Below are 16,429 nucleotides of genomic sequence, written 5' to 3'. Positions count from 1 at the left end.
GTCTCAGATAGACTTCTATGTCTGGTTCACACTCTAATATGTTTGTCTCCCATTATTTGCACCATAATTTTGACTGGGAAAATTTATATTCCTTTTTTTCATTTGCTTTTAGGGATCATTGCTTAATTTATTTGTTATATGGATACAGTTCTGTGGCAAGTGGTGCCTGTTTAGTTATTCTTCAACTTGACAACTGCACTGTACAGCCATGTCGACTTGTGCTTTATCTTCCATTGCTTCATGATGATGATACATCTCTGGCCTTTCTACCACGTTCTCAACCCACCTCCCTCCTTTCTTGTGGTGGTGTATGGGAGCACTTACCACTTCTCAGTTCCAAGCTGCTGTGGTGGTTGACTGTAGATGAACCTTCCTGAATGGTTTCCACATAAAGATGACTATAATCATTTTGTGCAAAGTAGAGCAGTGGTGTTCTGCAGGTGTAGATGACATGTTATCTTGCAGTATGTAATGTACACTAACAAAGGAATAAGATGTCAAATTGCAGTTTACCCCAACATTTGGGAGTATTTATCATACCCCTGCATGGATATTGGTATCCAGTAGTTGGATTTGGAATTTAGAGTAAAACTAATCACCGTAAGTCCTTGCACATTTATGGTTATCTATATTCCTCTCACAATCATACTCCTTTGGTGTTGTGGATCACAATGGAGGTAAAGGGAATTGTTCCAGTTCTGTTCCATTTTGCTCTTCTTTGTTGTATATTATTCCAAGGGTGTTATTGATTTCTGGGTGATTCTGGTCAATTTTGCTGTTGGGAGAGTTATATAACCATCCTTTCAATACCAGATGTTGGTTTTCTGGATCAATAGCTTAAAGCTAACATATGTCATCCTCAGGTGTTCGAGTGGTTTTAGATTACTCTCAATCTCTTGAAATTGAAGTGTAGATGGTATGATCCTCATCCTACCTCCATGTGGATGTTGGTTTCCAGCAGCATGTGTTTTGAATGTAGTTGACTTACTGTGTATGTTTTGTCTTATTCTAACCACTCTACATCTAGGGGTACATCCACTGTGGGATTGAGTTACATATATGTTTATGTGGTTAGGATCACTGTCCCTTCCATTTGGATGTACTCCTATCTTTTCCACTATTATCTAATATTTATTTCCCTGATGGGGAAGAGTATATATGTATGTGGTTAGGATCACTGTACTGCTACTGTCTCTTCAATTTGGATGTACTCCTATCTTTTTTTCCATCATTATCTACTACTCATTTCCCTGATGGGGGAAGAGTATATCTTGTTTAAAAGTGGAGTGGTTCCCCTCATCAGATCTTGGGATGGTTTTAGGGGGTACATCTGTCACTTCCTCACACTTCTTAGCATCTGATTAATGTGGGATTTTAGCTGATCTTGTGCACAGAGAGGAGTATTGTATTGGAACTTATAATTTTCCTGTACTGAAAATGTATTTCTGATATGCACTTTTATCTGCTCATACTTCCCACCTTTTAGAAATATCCACTGTTTCTTAAATCTTCTGCTAAATATTGAAGTGATAATTTGGTAGAGGCATATAGAGGGAGTTGTATACATTATCTATGTTGTGCTCCTCTTGGAGGTGAAGTGACATGTGAAGATTTACCTGAGAGACATATTGGAATCATTTGATTCAAGTAGGGCGTAGCAAAAAACTTAAGGCATGTGTAATGAAAACACTTGCATATAGAGGAGGCAGCACTGGACAAGAATAGCTAAGCTTGTGAAAAGAGAGAAGTGTCTGTCAGAAATACATTTTCAGTGTAAGAAAATTATAATTTTTTCACTGAAGTCTTAGATGTACTAAATATTTTAATATTTCTGTTTTGTAAATTCCTTACAAATGAGCACTGATATTTATTTATTTTTAAACCCACCTTTGAAATGAGATCATTTTGAAAAATAAATTTTTTTCACTTTTTGGTATATGTAGTTTTGAATTCACAAAATGGAGGATTAAATAGTGTAGAAACACAAATTAAAAAATTAAGATAGCATAAAGTAGCATATATTGCCCTGTTTTTGAGATCACTTACCACTTATCTCCAAAGTTTTAAAATTTTTGTGTTGACTTTTGTTAGTCAGTGTATAATATACAAATAATTTTATACCTGTAGATATGAAATGCAGCTTTCCATATAAAACATCTTTACATAAACCTTTCAGTTCTTTAATATCAAAAGAATGGTTGAGAGTGTACAATATTATTTATCTTTATCCTATCTGATCTATACTTTTACCATATTGAATATCAAATACTCACATTGGTCTTACGTTAAAAAATGATAAATTTGTATTGAAATATGCTATTTTCTAACACTTTAAATCATTTCAGTAATGTGCATAAAGAAAGGTATTCTGAGAAATTAAATGGCTATAGACTTTTGTATCCATATTTTTTACCAAAGACAATTATTATGCTATTTACAATATGTAAAGCTTTCCTAAACCTTCCATTCATATTAGATGCTAGAAGGGGATGTTTGACATGGTGTCATTGAAAGTTTTGTGATACTATGTGAAGGTCTCTATAGCTCAAAGGTGTAGCTCTCAACAGTTATCAATTATCAGTAAATATGTCTTATATAGAATTGGTATCATCACAAATTGCATAAAACCTGAGTGCTAAACCTAATTGGAAAATAAGATAGTCAAAAAAACTTTGAGTTTGAAAGAATAGAAAGTTGTGTGTCTATAAATCTGTACTAGGGTTATTAAGGTTAAATTTTGTTGTATGTTTTCTTTCTTGTAGAATTCAGTTACTCAGTATCAACATATAATAGAAGAAATCAAAACAGCCATGCAGTGGGATAACAGTGCTCTAGGAGCTTGGCTGGAAGAACAAGCTTGTCAGGAAGAGGATATTCTAGCTCTTCTAAAGTACACAGAGCATGATGAGAGTAAAATTAAAGTAAAGTATTCCCTTTTTTATGTGTAAACAAAGAAGAATTTTCAGCAAGAACAAAAAATATTTTAGTCAGTCAGTTGTAAATCACACATTTCCCTTTGTTATTAATTGTTCTCTCGTGCATCTTCAATAGAAAATCTTTCAAGCAAACCTCTGTTTTGCTCATTCTTGAATTACAGATTCATTATGTGTGATCTGCTCCTAATATTTAAAAAAATAGTTTATCTCTACTTATGTTCTCAAAGGTTAAAGTGACAGATGATCATTAGACTACAAGTTAACAGGGCTAGAAACTAGAAGGAATTCATTAGTTCTAATGCTACTATTTTTGGCTGTGTTTTTGGTTATTTTACATTTTATTTAAGGAGGATTTTAGTTTAATTAGAAGAATCAATTCACAAAATGTGCAGAGACTAAAAGAAATTCATGTAAATAAAGATTGTTGGTAAAGTTTCAAGAAATGGATTTCCATTTCATTTTTTGACATTTATTCAAGATGAAGTTTGTTATTTGATACTAAATGTGGTTTGAATTATTTGCTAGATACCTTTTATTCAGTTTTGTTGCCAGGGTACATTATAACATTTTATTCTGTGATTCCACACAAATGTACATACATGACTGTCTCCAAGATGTCTTTTCTGAATTTTTTTTGTCATTAGTACAGTTCTAAAAGATTCCAGTCTGCCATAGCAGTGTTAGATTTAATGAGACAGTATACTACATCTTTGTTTAGTTTTATTAAGAATAAAGATATGTTAAAATGGTTCTACAAAGAGAAACATTCAAAACTATTTCCTTGTTTATTGATGCCTTTAAGAGTAGTATGATGTTTTGCTGCCTAAAACTGTTCTTTTTGATAAAGGATGCAGAACTAGTGATGACAAAAAATATACTAAATATCTAAGATTAATTTTTTTGATATTCAAATGGTAAGAGAATATTAAATACCAACAGTCTTAGTAACCTCTTTAATAGGTATTGTGTTTATAGTTATATATGAAAATGGCAATGTACATTTCATGATTTTTTTCAAGTGCCCAGTAGATTATGAGTTGACAGTCGATGTTTCTGTTTTGAGGTAATTCTTGATGATGAGAAACCCACTTGAAATAAAAATGTATCTCAGAATGGCTGGTATGGGTATTAACACTTTTACTGATAAGGAGAAAACAACATTTTGACCTTCCTAGATCATCTTTAGGTTAAGAAAGAGAGTGTTTGAATGTGACCGTTGACAGCAACTAAAACCAAAATTAAACCAATATAAAGGAACACCTTTATACCTATACTAATTAATAACCTAACATCTACCTGCAATGCCCCCCTACAATCCAGTGCCCGTTTATACTCACGCCCCTAAGACATGTCCGTTAACAGTCACATTCTCTCTTTCTTAACTTGAAGATGACCTAGGAAGGTCAAAATGTTGTTCTCTCCTTATCAGTAAAATTGTCACTACCCATACCAGCCATCCTGAGATACATTTCTTTTTTGAGTATAACTGTTAGATTTTTTTTGAGGATAGGACTTGTCAGTTGAACATTTATCCTATAGATATACTTTTACCCATATTATTCATGAGTATGGAGACCTTTTCTGTTTAGGGCCCTTTTTTTTCATATATTTATTATATACTCATGTTGACAGTTCTTCATTTCAGAATTTTGGAAAAAATTAAAGCTTCACATGATGGTATTAAGGTCATTTATATGCAGTTACGCTTTTCATGCTTCACTGATCACACTATATTATAAGATAGCACATTACATTTGTATAAACACACAATCTAGATATTTACAAGATAATCCAAGCATCAAAGGAAACACACCATGGATCAGAAAAAGAAAGTCTACGAATTCTGGCTAATGCAACTTGGGTGAAAAGCCAGAGACAAGCCGCTAATTTGAAACGAATTCTTACAAATTCAGAGTTTAAGCAATCAACCAAGAAAAACGGGGCCAAACGATGCAGTCACCCATGTTGCAAAATGTGAACTCATTCAGGAAAGCAAAGACTTAAAATTTAGAAGTTCAGGAGAAACTTTTCATATCAACACAGAGATGAACTGTACATCAAAAAATCTAATATATTGTGTAAAATGTGCAGGTTGTGGATTGGATTATATTGGGCAGACCAGGGACCAATTAGGGAACAGAATGACTATCCACAGACAACAGATAAATCACCCAGAATTGCGACAAATCGGACTGAGTAAACATTTAGACCAATGTGTGAAGGAAAAACACCTGAAATACAGTGTAGTACCATTCTATAAGGTTGGAAAAGACTGTGAGCAAACCAGAAAAACTATGGAGAAACATTTTATCCATAAATATAAGCTGGAATTAAATGAAATTCCTCTAAAATAGTAGTATGAATAATTTTATGAAAACTTTACAAATCACGTGATTCTGATGACGTTCTCATCAACAATTGAACATAGTAACGTTCTGTATTTTCCCGCCATTTTATAATACAGTGTAATCAGTGAAGTATGAAATGCATAACTGCAAATAAACGACCTTAACACCATCATGTGAAGCTTTAATTTCTATATCAAGTTCGTGACTAGCTCATTTTTACTTTTTGTACTTGTATGTACATATATGAGGTTTATTGAAACTATATTTATGGGTAATGTTTTCTCATTTGGTAATTTACTCACTTTGAATCATCTTTATTAATAAGATGCACAGTTTTATATGCAAAAACTAGTGCTTCCAAATAAAAATGATTGAAACCTTCCTGTCTGTTCTTTATCAAAATCTTCCTTTTTGATCGATGGAATTTCTTAAAGAACCTAATTTCTCTGGTTAGATGGCTTATGAGAGAGATGCAGTATTTCTTGCAGTTGAAAAGATAAAACTAATTTTTTAAATTCATGTCAAGTTATTAAAATGAAATACGGACTCTGTTAATAACATTTTCCACTTCTCTCTCTGTGTATTTTGTCATGTGTGACCATTATCTTCCTTTTATGAACTCCACATCATATTACAGGCTTTATTTGGAATTTAATTTTATGGATTTAGGGAAATTCACAATGTATTTGAAATCACCAAACATAAGTTTACATTTTTTTTAAATTCTAATATATTGTACAGAGTGGATATTTACTGTTTTAACTCTTGGCAAGATTTTAAGAAAACTTAACTATTTGTAGCTATGTACTCATGAGATATGTTAGTAATTTGCAAGTTTATAATAAACAGGAAGAAAGTAAAAAATAGAACACATTGCTGAAAAACTCATAGAAATAATTAATATATTCATACTTAACAGAAACGTGAAATAAAAAAATTGCATTTACTAAACTGATATGCAATGTATGTTATCAGACAGATATAAGAAGAAATAAATGAATAATGAGAAGCTACTGCTAATTTTGAAGACAAGAAACATTGAATCACAGTAGGTTTTAAAAAAAGGAAAGAAAAGAAACTGGAACTGTTTTTGAGGCTGGTTAGGAATGAGTTTTTTATTCAGAGTTGAAGGGAATTTTATCACTTCATGAAAGAAAGAAATTTGCTGATGGTAGTGAAGTCTTGTAATCTGCCATGTTTACTTCCCTATTTTTTTTTGGTTGAAGTTAATTTTTCACCTTCATGTATTAGAATATTACCAGTTATTAACATATCATTGTGTATGATATATTACCAGTTATTAATATATCATTGTGTATGATGTGTGTTGAGGAATATTGAAGGCTAAATGGTGATTTATACATTACTGAAAATGAAATGTCATTCTGTAAAATATCTCATTTTTCACCTCATAAAAAATCATAATTTGATAAATTAAAGCAATATGTCAGTCTTAACTCTCTCACCCCTGTTGTTAAAGTGCATGTTACAACATTTTGGAGCATTATTTTCAACATTTTATTAAATAACATTTTTACTACTTACATCAATGAGATTGGCATCAAAACTTAGTTTATAATTTACATTTTAAAATTATGTATGTTTTAATTTAAAAGGAAATGTAAAGAAACGAATGTTAAATATTGTTTTTTTGTATGTCACATAACACGTCAAGTTGTCTTAGTGCTCAGTTTCTATTTTATTACACCCACTATACAATGTACAAGTATCTAGTGAAACTCTAATTTGAGATACAGACAAGCTAAATATAAAATAAGAACCTCCCACTTCTATGATTTACTGAGATATCAATATATTTAGCAGATCTACTAGAGTGGCTCCACCCTTCAAATCAATCATTTGTCTTATTTAGTACCACCTATAAGTAGCTTAAGTTTATAACCAAGAGAAAGAGGGATTCTCTTCTATGTAATTCTGACAGTTGTTTATAAGTAGCTTGAAGACAAAAGTAATAATTTTGCCCAAACTATTGAAGTGTGATAAACAAGTTGTTACTCTGAAGAGGAATGGTTTTTTTTTCAACTCATATATACTTTATTTAAAGACCCTATTAAATTGCAGGAATTGTGTGATACTAATACAGTAATTTTTTGTTTTTCAAAAGTAATGTTTGAAGCCTACAAAAATTATCTATATATACCTCATCTGCAAGACTAAATGAGGCTTATTGAGAGAAGCATGTTCAATGCACAAATACAGTATCTTGTTACATGGGTAAATACTCAAAATAAATATTTTTCAGTGTATTTCTTGTTTACTTTCTATATTTTAAGAAATATAATTAGAATTTAAAGATTTATGAGTAATAGTAATGTGTGTATGTTTTAGTGAAAATTAATACATTTTGATAAAAGTTAAGTAAACAAAAGCACAAGGAAGGAGTGCATTAAAACAGCAAACTCAAACCTCTGACTAATTATGGTAGTTTATTATAACTTAAGAAACAAGCAAAAACAAAAATAAATTAAAAAATACTGCTCTAATCTAAAATATTCCCAGGGTACAAACTGTAATGTGGGATTATAAAATGTACCATAGGTCTTGGAGGTGACTTTAGAAGTATGACCTACATTGCAGTGGGGATACACTGTCTGTCAGTCAAAATCTCCATTCATCAGTCTCGCATAAGAAATAAAAGAGTAGGAATAGATATAGAAATTAGGAGAGTGAGATGTAGGTGCTCAAGCCCACAATGTACCACATCTATATCATCCTTCACTGCTTGCAGACAGTTGTGGAAAGGTGACTGCTCTCCAAAGTAAAAAAGAAAACTAAATGAAATAAACATAATAATAAGAAAATAAGGTACTACCATTTGGGGGTAAGTTGAAAACTTACCTCTTGAAATTATGCCTTTCTACCACATTGGGGCCTATAATGCTAATTTATATGCATATGTAATGTATGGTAGCCAAAATATCATTGTAATTTTCAGTATACTTGTATTATGCTTACATTTATGTTTTGTAGATCAATTAATAGTTAGGCCTACTGCATTTGTGTTATTCTAGTTGTTTAAACTGAGGTAAATTTAAAACCACATTTGAAACTTGACAATTATAAAGCAAGAGAGTAGTAAATTTTATAAATACGTGCCCAAATAACATCTTCACATACATATGCTGTGAAACTCCACAGACATAAAATAGATGAATGGTAGTACTGAAACACCTGTAATGTAAATGGATAAGCGAGGCTCAGAACTTACAATATTAATTTGACCAGCACAACTCTAAACTATATAATAAATGCTTTCACACATTCTAATTGCAGTTTTTTTTTTACTCTGGAATATTGTTTTTGTGAGTGTTGTAGGAAATATAAGCTGCTTAGTTCAATATTGTGTTCTTGGATCCAGGGTCGTATATGACACCTTACTGTTTTGCATGTGCATTGTTTTTTTTTTAGGGTGTTTGATAATGATTAACATGTGCAGTGATGGTTAGTGATCCAAGCTTTATTTTAGGGGTTCAATTTTAAATGTTGAAAGAAAAATAAACATTGAAAATATATGGATGATATTTAACAGTTGAAATTTTCAGGGTACATACTTTGAAATCCTGTGATTTAATAATGAAGAAAAAAGGACACAGTTGCTCATTTTATTTCTGATTTTATAATTTTTATTTTTATTATATTTGATGAGTTTTCTACAGGCTGAAGAATCAACTAATAAATGTAACAGATAAAATATAAAGTTTTACAGTAAAAAATTTATATATATATTTAAGAGGTTTCAGAGGTTACGTAAATTAAATTCGAGATTTTTGAGACAAAGAAAAGTATTTTTAATATTAAAATGAAAATCACTTTGCACTCGTGCTAGTTTTAAAGTGAACAATCTATGTTGTCTCAGAGAAATATTAGTACAAATACTTCATTAAAAAATTTGATTTTCTGTGTACAAATTCCTTGTAATGTTTACTAAATGTTTAGCAAATTTTGTGAAGGATCAATTTTACTAACCTACATTCTGAAGAATGTTCTTTTTGTCATTTTCATTTCTTTCCACCTTTATTCTGAGTTCAGATCTATGATTTTCTCTGTCTCATACATGCTATGGGTTGCTTCATTGCTTTTAATACTTCTTTGCATTGTTTATATTTCCCACAATTTCAGTTCCTCAGCACCTCTCCTTTGTGTCTGATATTTTTTCCCCTTTCTTCCCAATTCATTGGATTTGAGTTGGAATTCAGTTGGCCTTCTGTTATTTGTCTCCTCAAATGAGGCTGGTCAGGAATTTGTCTTTTATTATGAGTTGAAGCATGCGTAATGGTGAGGAAAGATGTTTATATGCCTTTTTTCATTTCCTTTAATATATTTTCTTCAAAGTCTGAAGTATAAGATAATTATATAATGGCTATATTTGTATTAACCAGAAACCATCTCATTTTATGTGAAGTTTCATTGTTTTGGCTTATATACAGAAATGTGCTGACTAAAAGTTTTAGCAAGATATCAAGATGTTTCACCTGAAGGGGTATTACCATGAATAGTTATTTCTTTTAGAACCTCTTCATTATCATCTAGTTTTTGATGTGTAATTTAAACTCTGCAACCTCCTTTAAACAGATATAAAACTTAGAATATAATAAAAAACATATACACAACTTGTGTCCATTCTACTGTTATACTAAATTTGGTTTGTTATATATGCTTGATATTGAATTATATTAAGTTTACTGTCAATGAAAAGTACATTCATGAAAACGTTATTTTCAGGCTTATAATTTACAACTTCAAAATTTAAATGAAGAAAAGAAAAAGGAAAAACAAGAACTCTATGAAGCTAATACAGATGTAACTGTCATTGAGGTTTGTCTGCTAACTTTTCTTTTTGCCCTATTTCTTAAGTAATACAGCAAGGTGTTCTATCTGATTCTATAAAATAGTTATTATTGATGCACACTTTAAAAGATGAGCATTGTTAAAAAAATTATTTTTTCAGCTAGTTTCTAAAAATATTATAATTTTATCCTCCAAGTTTGTAGTAATTATTTGTCACAAATATTTACTTTTTTAATTTATCCTGTAATATTTATAAATTTTTATACTGTCCAGTTTCAGTTAATTTTAACATAACTGACGTAAAACATTTAGGGCTCTTATTTATTAGTAACTTTGTAAGTCTCAATTCATGTTGCTTAAAGGTGCTGGTTTTGTTAATTAACCCATGAAAGCGATGTTTAATAATATTTTCAAATTGCAACTATACAGAGTTAGTTAAAAATTAGCATGTTAGTCTGAAATAACTATTGGAGAAAATACTGATTCTTCAGGTTTTTTTTTTTGCTTGTTTCTGCCCTAGTATGATCATGTTGAATATGGGTTATTCCATGCTAACTCACCTAGGGTTTTCCAGTTCATGTCATAGATTTCCTTGAAAAAATTGAAGAAAATACTTCATTTTTTATTTATATACAAACAGTTTATGCTGAATAAATATTTAGTTAATATTTGAAGATTGAAACTATGTTAAAGAATTTTATACTTTTTGATTTGTAGATACAATTAGATCATATGGCTGAAGAATTTAGACGAACCCATCAAGAACGACAAAGTATCATTGAACAATGGGAACAAACAGTCGTTCAAATGCAGCACCGTAACGTGAACATACGAAATATTTCTAAGGTCATTTGAGCTCTTCTCTTAAATAATTATATAATGACTACATTTGTACTGACTAGTAGCCATCTCTTGTGTAAAAATGTCTTATTCAGGACCTTTGAATTGTGGTCATAATATATCCAAAAAAAATAGTTTTAATTCTGAGAACTTTGGTATTTAAATTACTATTATTGTTGCACTCATAATTTTCTTGTTTGAGGTAGGTTTTTAGTCTGTTAATAACATGAATAAATAAATTATTTTATCCAGCTCTGAGTATTTAATGACACAGAAATTAGATAGTAAAAAAAGGTTATTTGAATGAGCGAAAATGTTATTTCAAATCACAAATATTTGAAGAGTTGAGAACAAGGAAATAAAGACATTAAAGGCCATTTTAAAGAAAAAAATTTAGATTTATGTTACAAAGAACAAATGAACAGAGAAATTATTTTCTTAATTGCTATTTGTTATCATCCTGGTTCAAGCATGGCATTCAGTGATATATGTTTTAAGAGATCTAAAGTTTAAATCATAATGTGAGGAAGTTTTTTTTTAATGTTTCTTTTGTTCTTCAAAAGTGCCATAAAGTCATATCTTGTTCTTAGCTATTCAAGTGCTTGAATTCAGTTTGATTCACCTATATGTATACATATATATATTTGTGTAATTTAAAAAGTTACTTCAACAATAATAATTCAGTAATGCACTGTTAGGAAAATCCTGACACTTTTAATATTTATATCAACAAAAAGTGTATAGGTTGACATCTAGATTATATATGAAGTATAACATAGGTGAAACAAATATGAATTCAAATACAATGCACTCACGAATGAAAAAATTTCAGTAAGCATAACAAATGTAAAAAAAAGGAAAGAAGTTTATTTATTTATTTATTTTTATGTTTTCATGTTTGCTGTAGTTTTCATATTATGTGTATTTTTGTGTTTAAGTTCCATCACTAATATTTTCATTGTTTAGGTTTTACTGTTGAGTTTCTTTAGTAGTACATATCTTAATTCCAAGTTGGATTTGATGCTCTTGGTAGTTTATTTTTAATTAACTAAAAAAAAATTAAATGTTTTGTTTGGAGTATTAAGTATAGTGTATGAGAGGAATATTGTTTAGCACCTTTCAAGAAGTATATATGTAAAGGTTTGAGTACATTATGTATTAATTTGGAATAGCAAATGGAGACCATTCAGAAAGAAGAAGCTAAACTTCAAGAAGCATTAAGTGAAAAACAGGAGATGCTGTCAGAAGAAAATGCCACCAACAGGGAATTAGAAAGAAGGATAACATTGGGTGAATCTGAGCTGAAAACGATGCGGGGAGAATCAGCTATTAAAGAGAAGGAAAAGGCTCTTGCAGCAGAGGTTGATATATTAAATTTTTATTACATACATTTAGGATTTATAAGGACTAAATTTTAAACATGTGACACTATAATTTATGATAAAGTGTACAACTCTTTTATTGTTTAATTTGTAAGGCGTCTGACTAATGTGTGTATGCATTACGCTGGTAGGCGTCATCCTCTCAAGCATGTAACTATTTATATGTATTTATACATGTATATGTGTAAAAACTGCATAATACTTTCAAAGTTTCCTCATAAAAAAAAGAGCAACAAATATTTTTTGTAATCTACTCCTAAATATAAGTGTCTGTTTTTGTTTTAATAAATAGTAAAAAAACTTGTGTTGAAAAACACTTGATCAAATTTAATCCATACAATAGCATATTAGTCTATAAAACCACACATATAGTTGGCTGTTAATAAGAACTGTAACCCGTTTTCTAGCCCTTTAATGGCTTTGACTTTTAGACAAAGCATTAAATTTAAAAATAAAGTTTATGAGAAACCTGTACATTTTTGAACATCTTATTGTGATAAGGCTGAATTGGTAGAAAAGCAAATTAATTACCAAAAATAAACAATAAGTACTTTAGTTTTATTAACATCAATGATTGTTTATCAAGTTATTGTAATAGTCAGTGCAGAAATATTAATTTTGCATAAAATCGTAAAAATTGAAAGTGAAGAGAAGCTTTATAGATTTGAATTAGACATGGAGATTGTGAGATTTTCATAGAAACGTTTGCTAATACATCATGACAATCATAATTGTCAGTAATTTACAACATAAAAGGTTATTTTTTAGGATTATGGATGTTTTTTATTGGTTTCTACTGTGATGCTTTTATATGACTAAAAACTAAAAAAACATTGTAATTTTGTCAGCATTTCACTTTCACTACTTCTTTAGGAAGAATCTTTTTATTCTGGATGATAGACACATGATGAAATAAAATTTATATTTGTTTCATGCACCAGTTAAGAGTGAAAAATGCATTTGGTGTATATACAGCAGTTCATTTGTATTTTCTTAAGGTTAGTGTTAAATTTAAAATACTCTGATTTACTAAATAAAAACTCAAATACTGGAATTTAATGTTTATTTTCATGAATATTCAATTTCAACTTCATTTTCCAGTGTTATAAACTTTATCTTTTGAGCAGGTATGTCCATAATGCATTTTGGGTATGATAAATTTGTATTTGATTACTTACAGAGTAGAGAAATAAACAGAATGAAATATTGTTAAATAACAATGTATTTTTAATGTCTGGATTTCTAATTTTTGTACATCAATATTTTGCATATTAATTTAACAGACAAATATTTTGTCGTATATATCAGTACTTTGTAAACTGTAATCATCTTTTCATTTTTCATTTATTATACATACCTTAGCTGTAGAAATTAAATTGCATGTTTTTTATTTGGATTATCACAAGTAAGTTGTTTTGTTGTGCGTCTCATTTAGCAGGGTATTTAGAATATGTACTTTTCTTATAGGTTGATGCCTTAAAAAATGTGGCTTCTCATACAGCTCGTAAAGTTTGCAGTTTTCGAAATGATACTGCTGTCCTAAAGCAAGAAATAGAAAATAAGAGAAAAAAGTATGTTACATGAACCTTAACCTATTTTGTATTGCATTGAATCTCCCTGGAATTATTCAATTTTGTTTTGTACTGGGCCACTGCATTCAAATAAATACAAAACAGTGGAATTTTATATGAACCACTTTGTATAAAGTTCAGTGAACTTTAGAAACTAATAAGCTGATCCCCATCAAATCTGAGTTTCTTAACCCTTTTGCAAGAATTTGGCATAAAATACCAAGTTCTTTTCACATATTTACACAGGTTAAGTATTTATACTATAACTTTGAATGCTGTATGTGTATCTTCATAAAATTTGACAGACTTTCAGTACATATTGTAAGATTTTCACACACAAAAAATATTTTTTAGTGAAGTATTTTTAATAAACTAAAAAAAAAGTCAATGAATATGTCAAATACTTGATTTGACAAGTTTATGCACAGTGATTTTTATATTAAGATTAAAAATACTTTTCTTCATCTAAAAAATCTCAAATTCCAATATGATACTTCTCTCCTTTCACAAGATTAGTTATTCTCATCCAGTTGTACCTTCTATATGGAAATTGTTTCTTTATATACCAAGAATTTTCTGCTTCCCCTATTGGAATTGAATAATTTCAATGTGTAAATTTCTCATGTAAATCATCATTTACAACTTCACCACCAATAGAAGCATGGCATAATCACATGAAGCATGCAACTCCCCTTATATACCTCTACCTAATCTGGCTCTTCTCATTTGCAGCACTTTTGTTCAGATATGTTCCTTTTACTTTGTTTAAAGTTTTACATTTGTCTGTAGTATACTGATGCAGTGATATTCATTTATTTCAATTATAGTTTCCATTAAAAATGTTTCTCAACTTCATTTTAAATCCAGTTTATTACAGTCACATTTATACATTTCATTATTGAATGACTATTCCAAAGTTTTTGTTACCATTTTAAGAGTCACACCTTGAACCAGTGCTATGTCTGATGCTTCAGGTGCAAGTGTGCTTAGTGGGGATTTATCCATGTTTATTTGGTGACACATTTAATGTTAAATGAGTCAACCTCTAACTCTGGATTTTACTCTACTTCCTCCTGAATGTCTCTGTTCTGGCAGATGAGGATTTGGATTACCTTTTTCTTCCATCTGATTTTGCTGTGTCTTATTTTGCCCTGTCTGAGGACTCAGTTAGGCATAATATGGTCCTTTCTGGGTTTTGTTTGTCAGGTATATGACATTTTGTCCCTTCCTCTATGTTCAATGAACCTTGTCTTTCTTTACTACACAACTAGCCTCCCTACCCATATTTGTTTTTTCCCCTATCCCAGATATTTGGGTACATGCTGACTAATTTGTCTTGCAAATAATTGATCAGATTAGCATGCTTCACCCCACATGGGATTCAGATCAGTTTGTTCCTGCATATCATCACACAGACCATTCTTTTTTGGACAAGCAATTGTTAGGTTCCATTTTGTATGTTTGGGGTGCACTCTAAATCTCCTGTAAGTTTGACCAATACTCAGTTTTGCTACCTTTGTCTTATCCTCACATCTCTTTCATGGTATCACTCTACCATCTATTTCCTCTCTGAGGCTCTCCACTAAATCTGTTGGTATGTAGATGAAATATCTTTGCACATCAATGTCTTTGAGCTTCTCACAGTAAGTTGGGCTTTGAAGCACTTCCTTACACCAGGCATTGTCTAGTGATGATTCATTCTAACAATTCCAGGTAGCACATATTAATCACCCAGAGTGCACCTGGTCAAGAGATCTCCATTTTCAAATCTTGAATTTACCATATTGGGCCGCCACAGACCACATTCATCTCACTACATGTCATGTTCTGGGCACTTTTAATCTTTTAGCAGATCGTCAATCCCACTCCAAACAAATATATCCAATGGAGTGGTCTATAGTTTCCATTGTTTTCCTGCGACTTTGCAGTCAGTAGGGTTTTCTCCATGTAGATGCATTTACCACACACCTCAATCACAAGTTATTACTCTTTGTTAACTCCAGTACCTCATTCTCAGGCTCTGCTTTTTGATGCATTCAACCTGGATTAGTCCCACAAATTCCTTTATGTTTATCCTTCTATATGATTACTTTACTGGGTGATTTCTGCCATCCATATTGCTCCATATTGAGTCCTTCTGATCACTCATTACAAGCCAGCTTAACTGTGGTAGTCCTTCTGATCACTCGTTACTAGCCAGCTTAACTGTGGCTTGCATGATTACAACAACCATAACTTTTTCTTCTAGTAACTTCTTACTTTTTTCACTCCCTTCATTGTCAATCACGGTTAGTGGTTCTACATCCTGCCATTCATGCTCATTCTTCATGCCTGGCTTGTATCTTGTCCTTGGTGAAGATACCAAGTTTTTACCATTGGTGGAAATGCAAAGTGTTCCTCAGTTGGTTTGTAGATCAGTGATTCCTTGCTGACCAACTTACCACAGCAGAGTTTCTGACATGGCATTTCAATTAGTAGTTTTATATCTCCTTGCTTTCAGTTTACTGGGATGCTGTTAATATTAGCTACTGCTGTCTTTACCA

General features: G+C 30.9%; 1 protein-coding gene across 5 annotated transcripts in view; it reads left to right on the top strand.

The window, feature by feature from the left end:
- Positions 1 to 16,429, top strand: part of Ccdc39 (Coiled-coil domain containing protein 39) — a 64,902-nt gene that overhangs the window by 15,052 nt on the left and 33,421 nt on the right. For all 5 annotated transcript variants that reach the window (XM_076500090.1, XM_076500098.1, XM_076500109.1 and 2 more), the window contains exons 5-9: positions 2,763 to 2,921; positions 10,028 to 10,120; positions 10,811 to 10,939; positions 12,106 to 12,294; positions 13,783 to 13,886. In XM_076500090.1, coding sequence (XP_076356205.1) covers positions 2,763 to 2,921; positions 10,028 to 10,120; positions 10,811 to 10,939; positions 12,106 to 12,294; positions 13,783 to 13,886 — 674 coding nt within the window. The remainder of the gene's footprint in view (positions 1 to 2,762; positions 2,922 to 10,027; positions 10,121 to 10,810; positions 10,940 to 12,105; positions 12,295 to 13,782; positions 13,887 to 16,429) is intronic.

The sequence above is a fragment of the Tachypleus tridentatus genome, chromosome 1 (assembly GCF_004210375.1).
Source record: "Tachypleus tridentatus isolate NWPU-2018 chromosome 1, ASM421037v1, whole genome shotgun sequence".
Classification (NCBI taxonomy): domain Eukaryota; kingdom Metazoa; phylum Arthropoda; class Merostomata; order Xiphosura; family Limulidae; genus Tachypleus; species Tachypleus tridentatus.
This window is presented reverse-complemented; position numbering and strand designations above follow the sequence as displayed.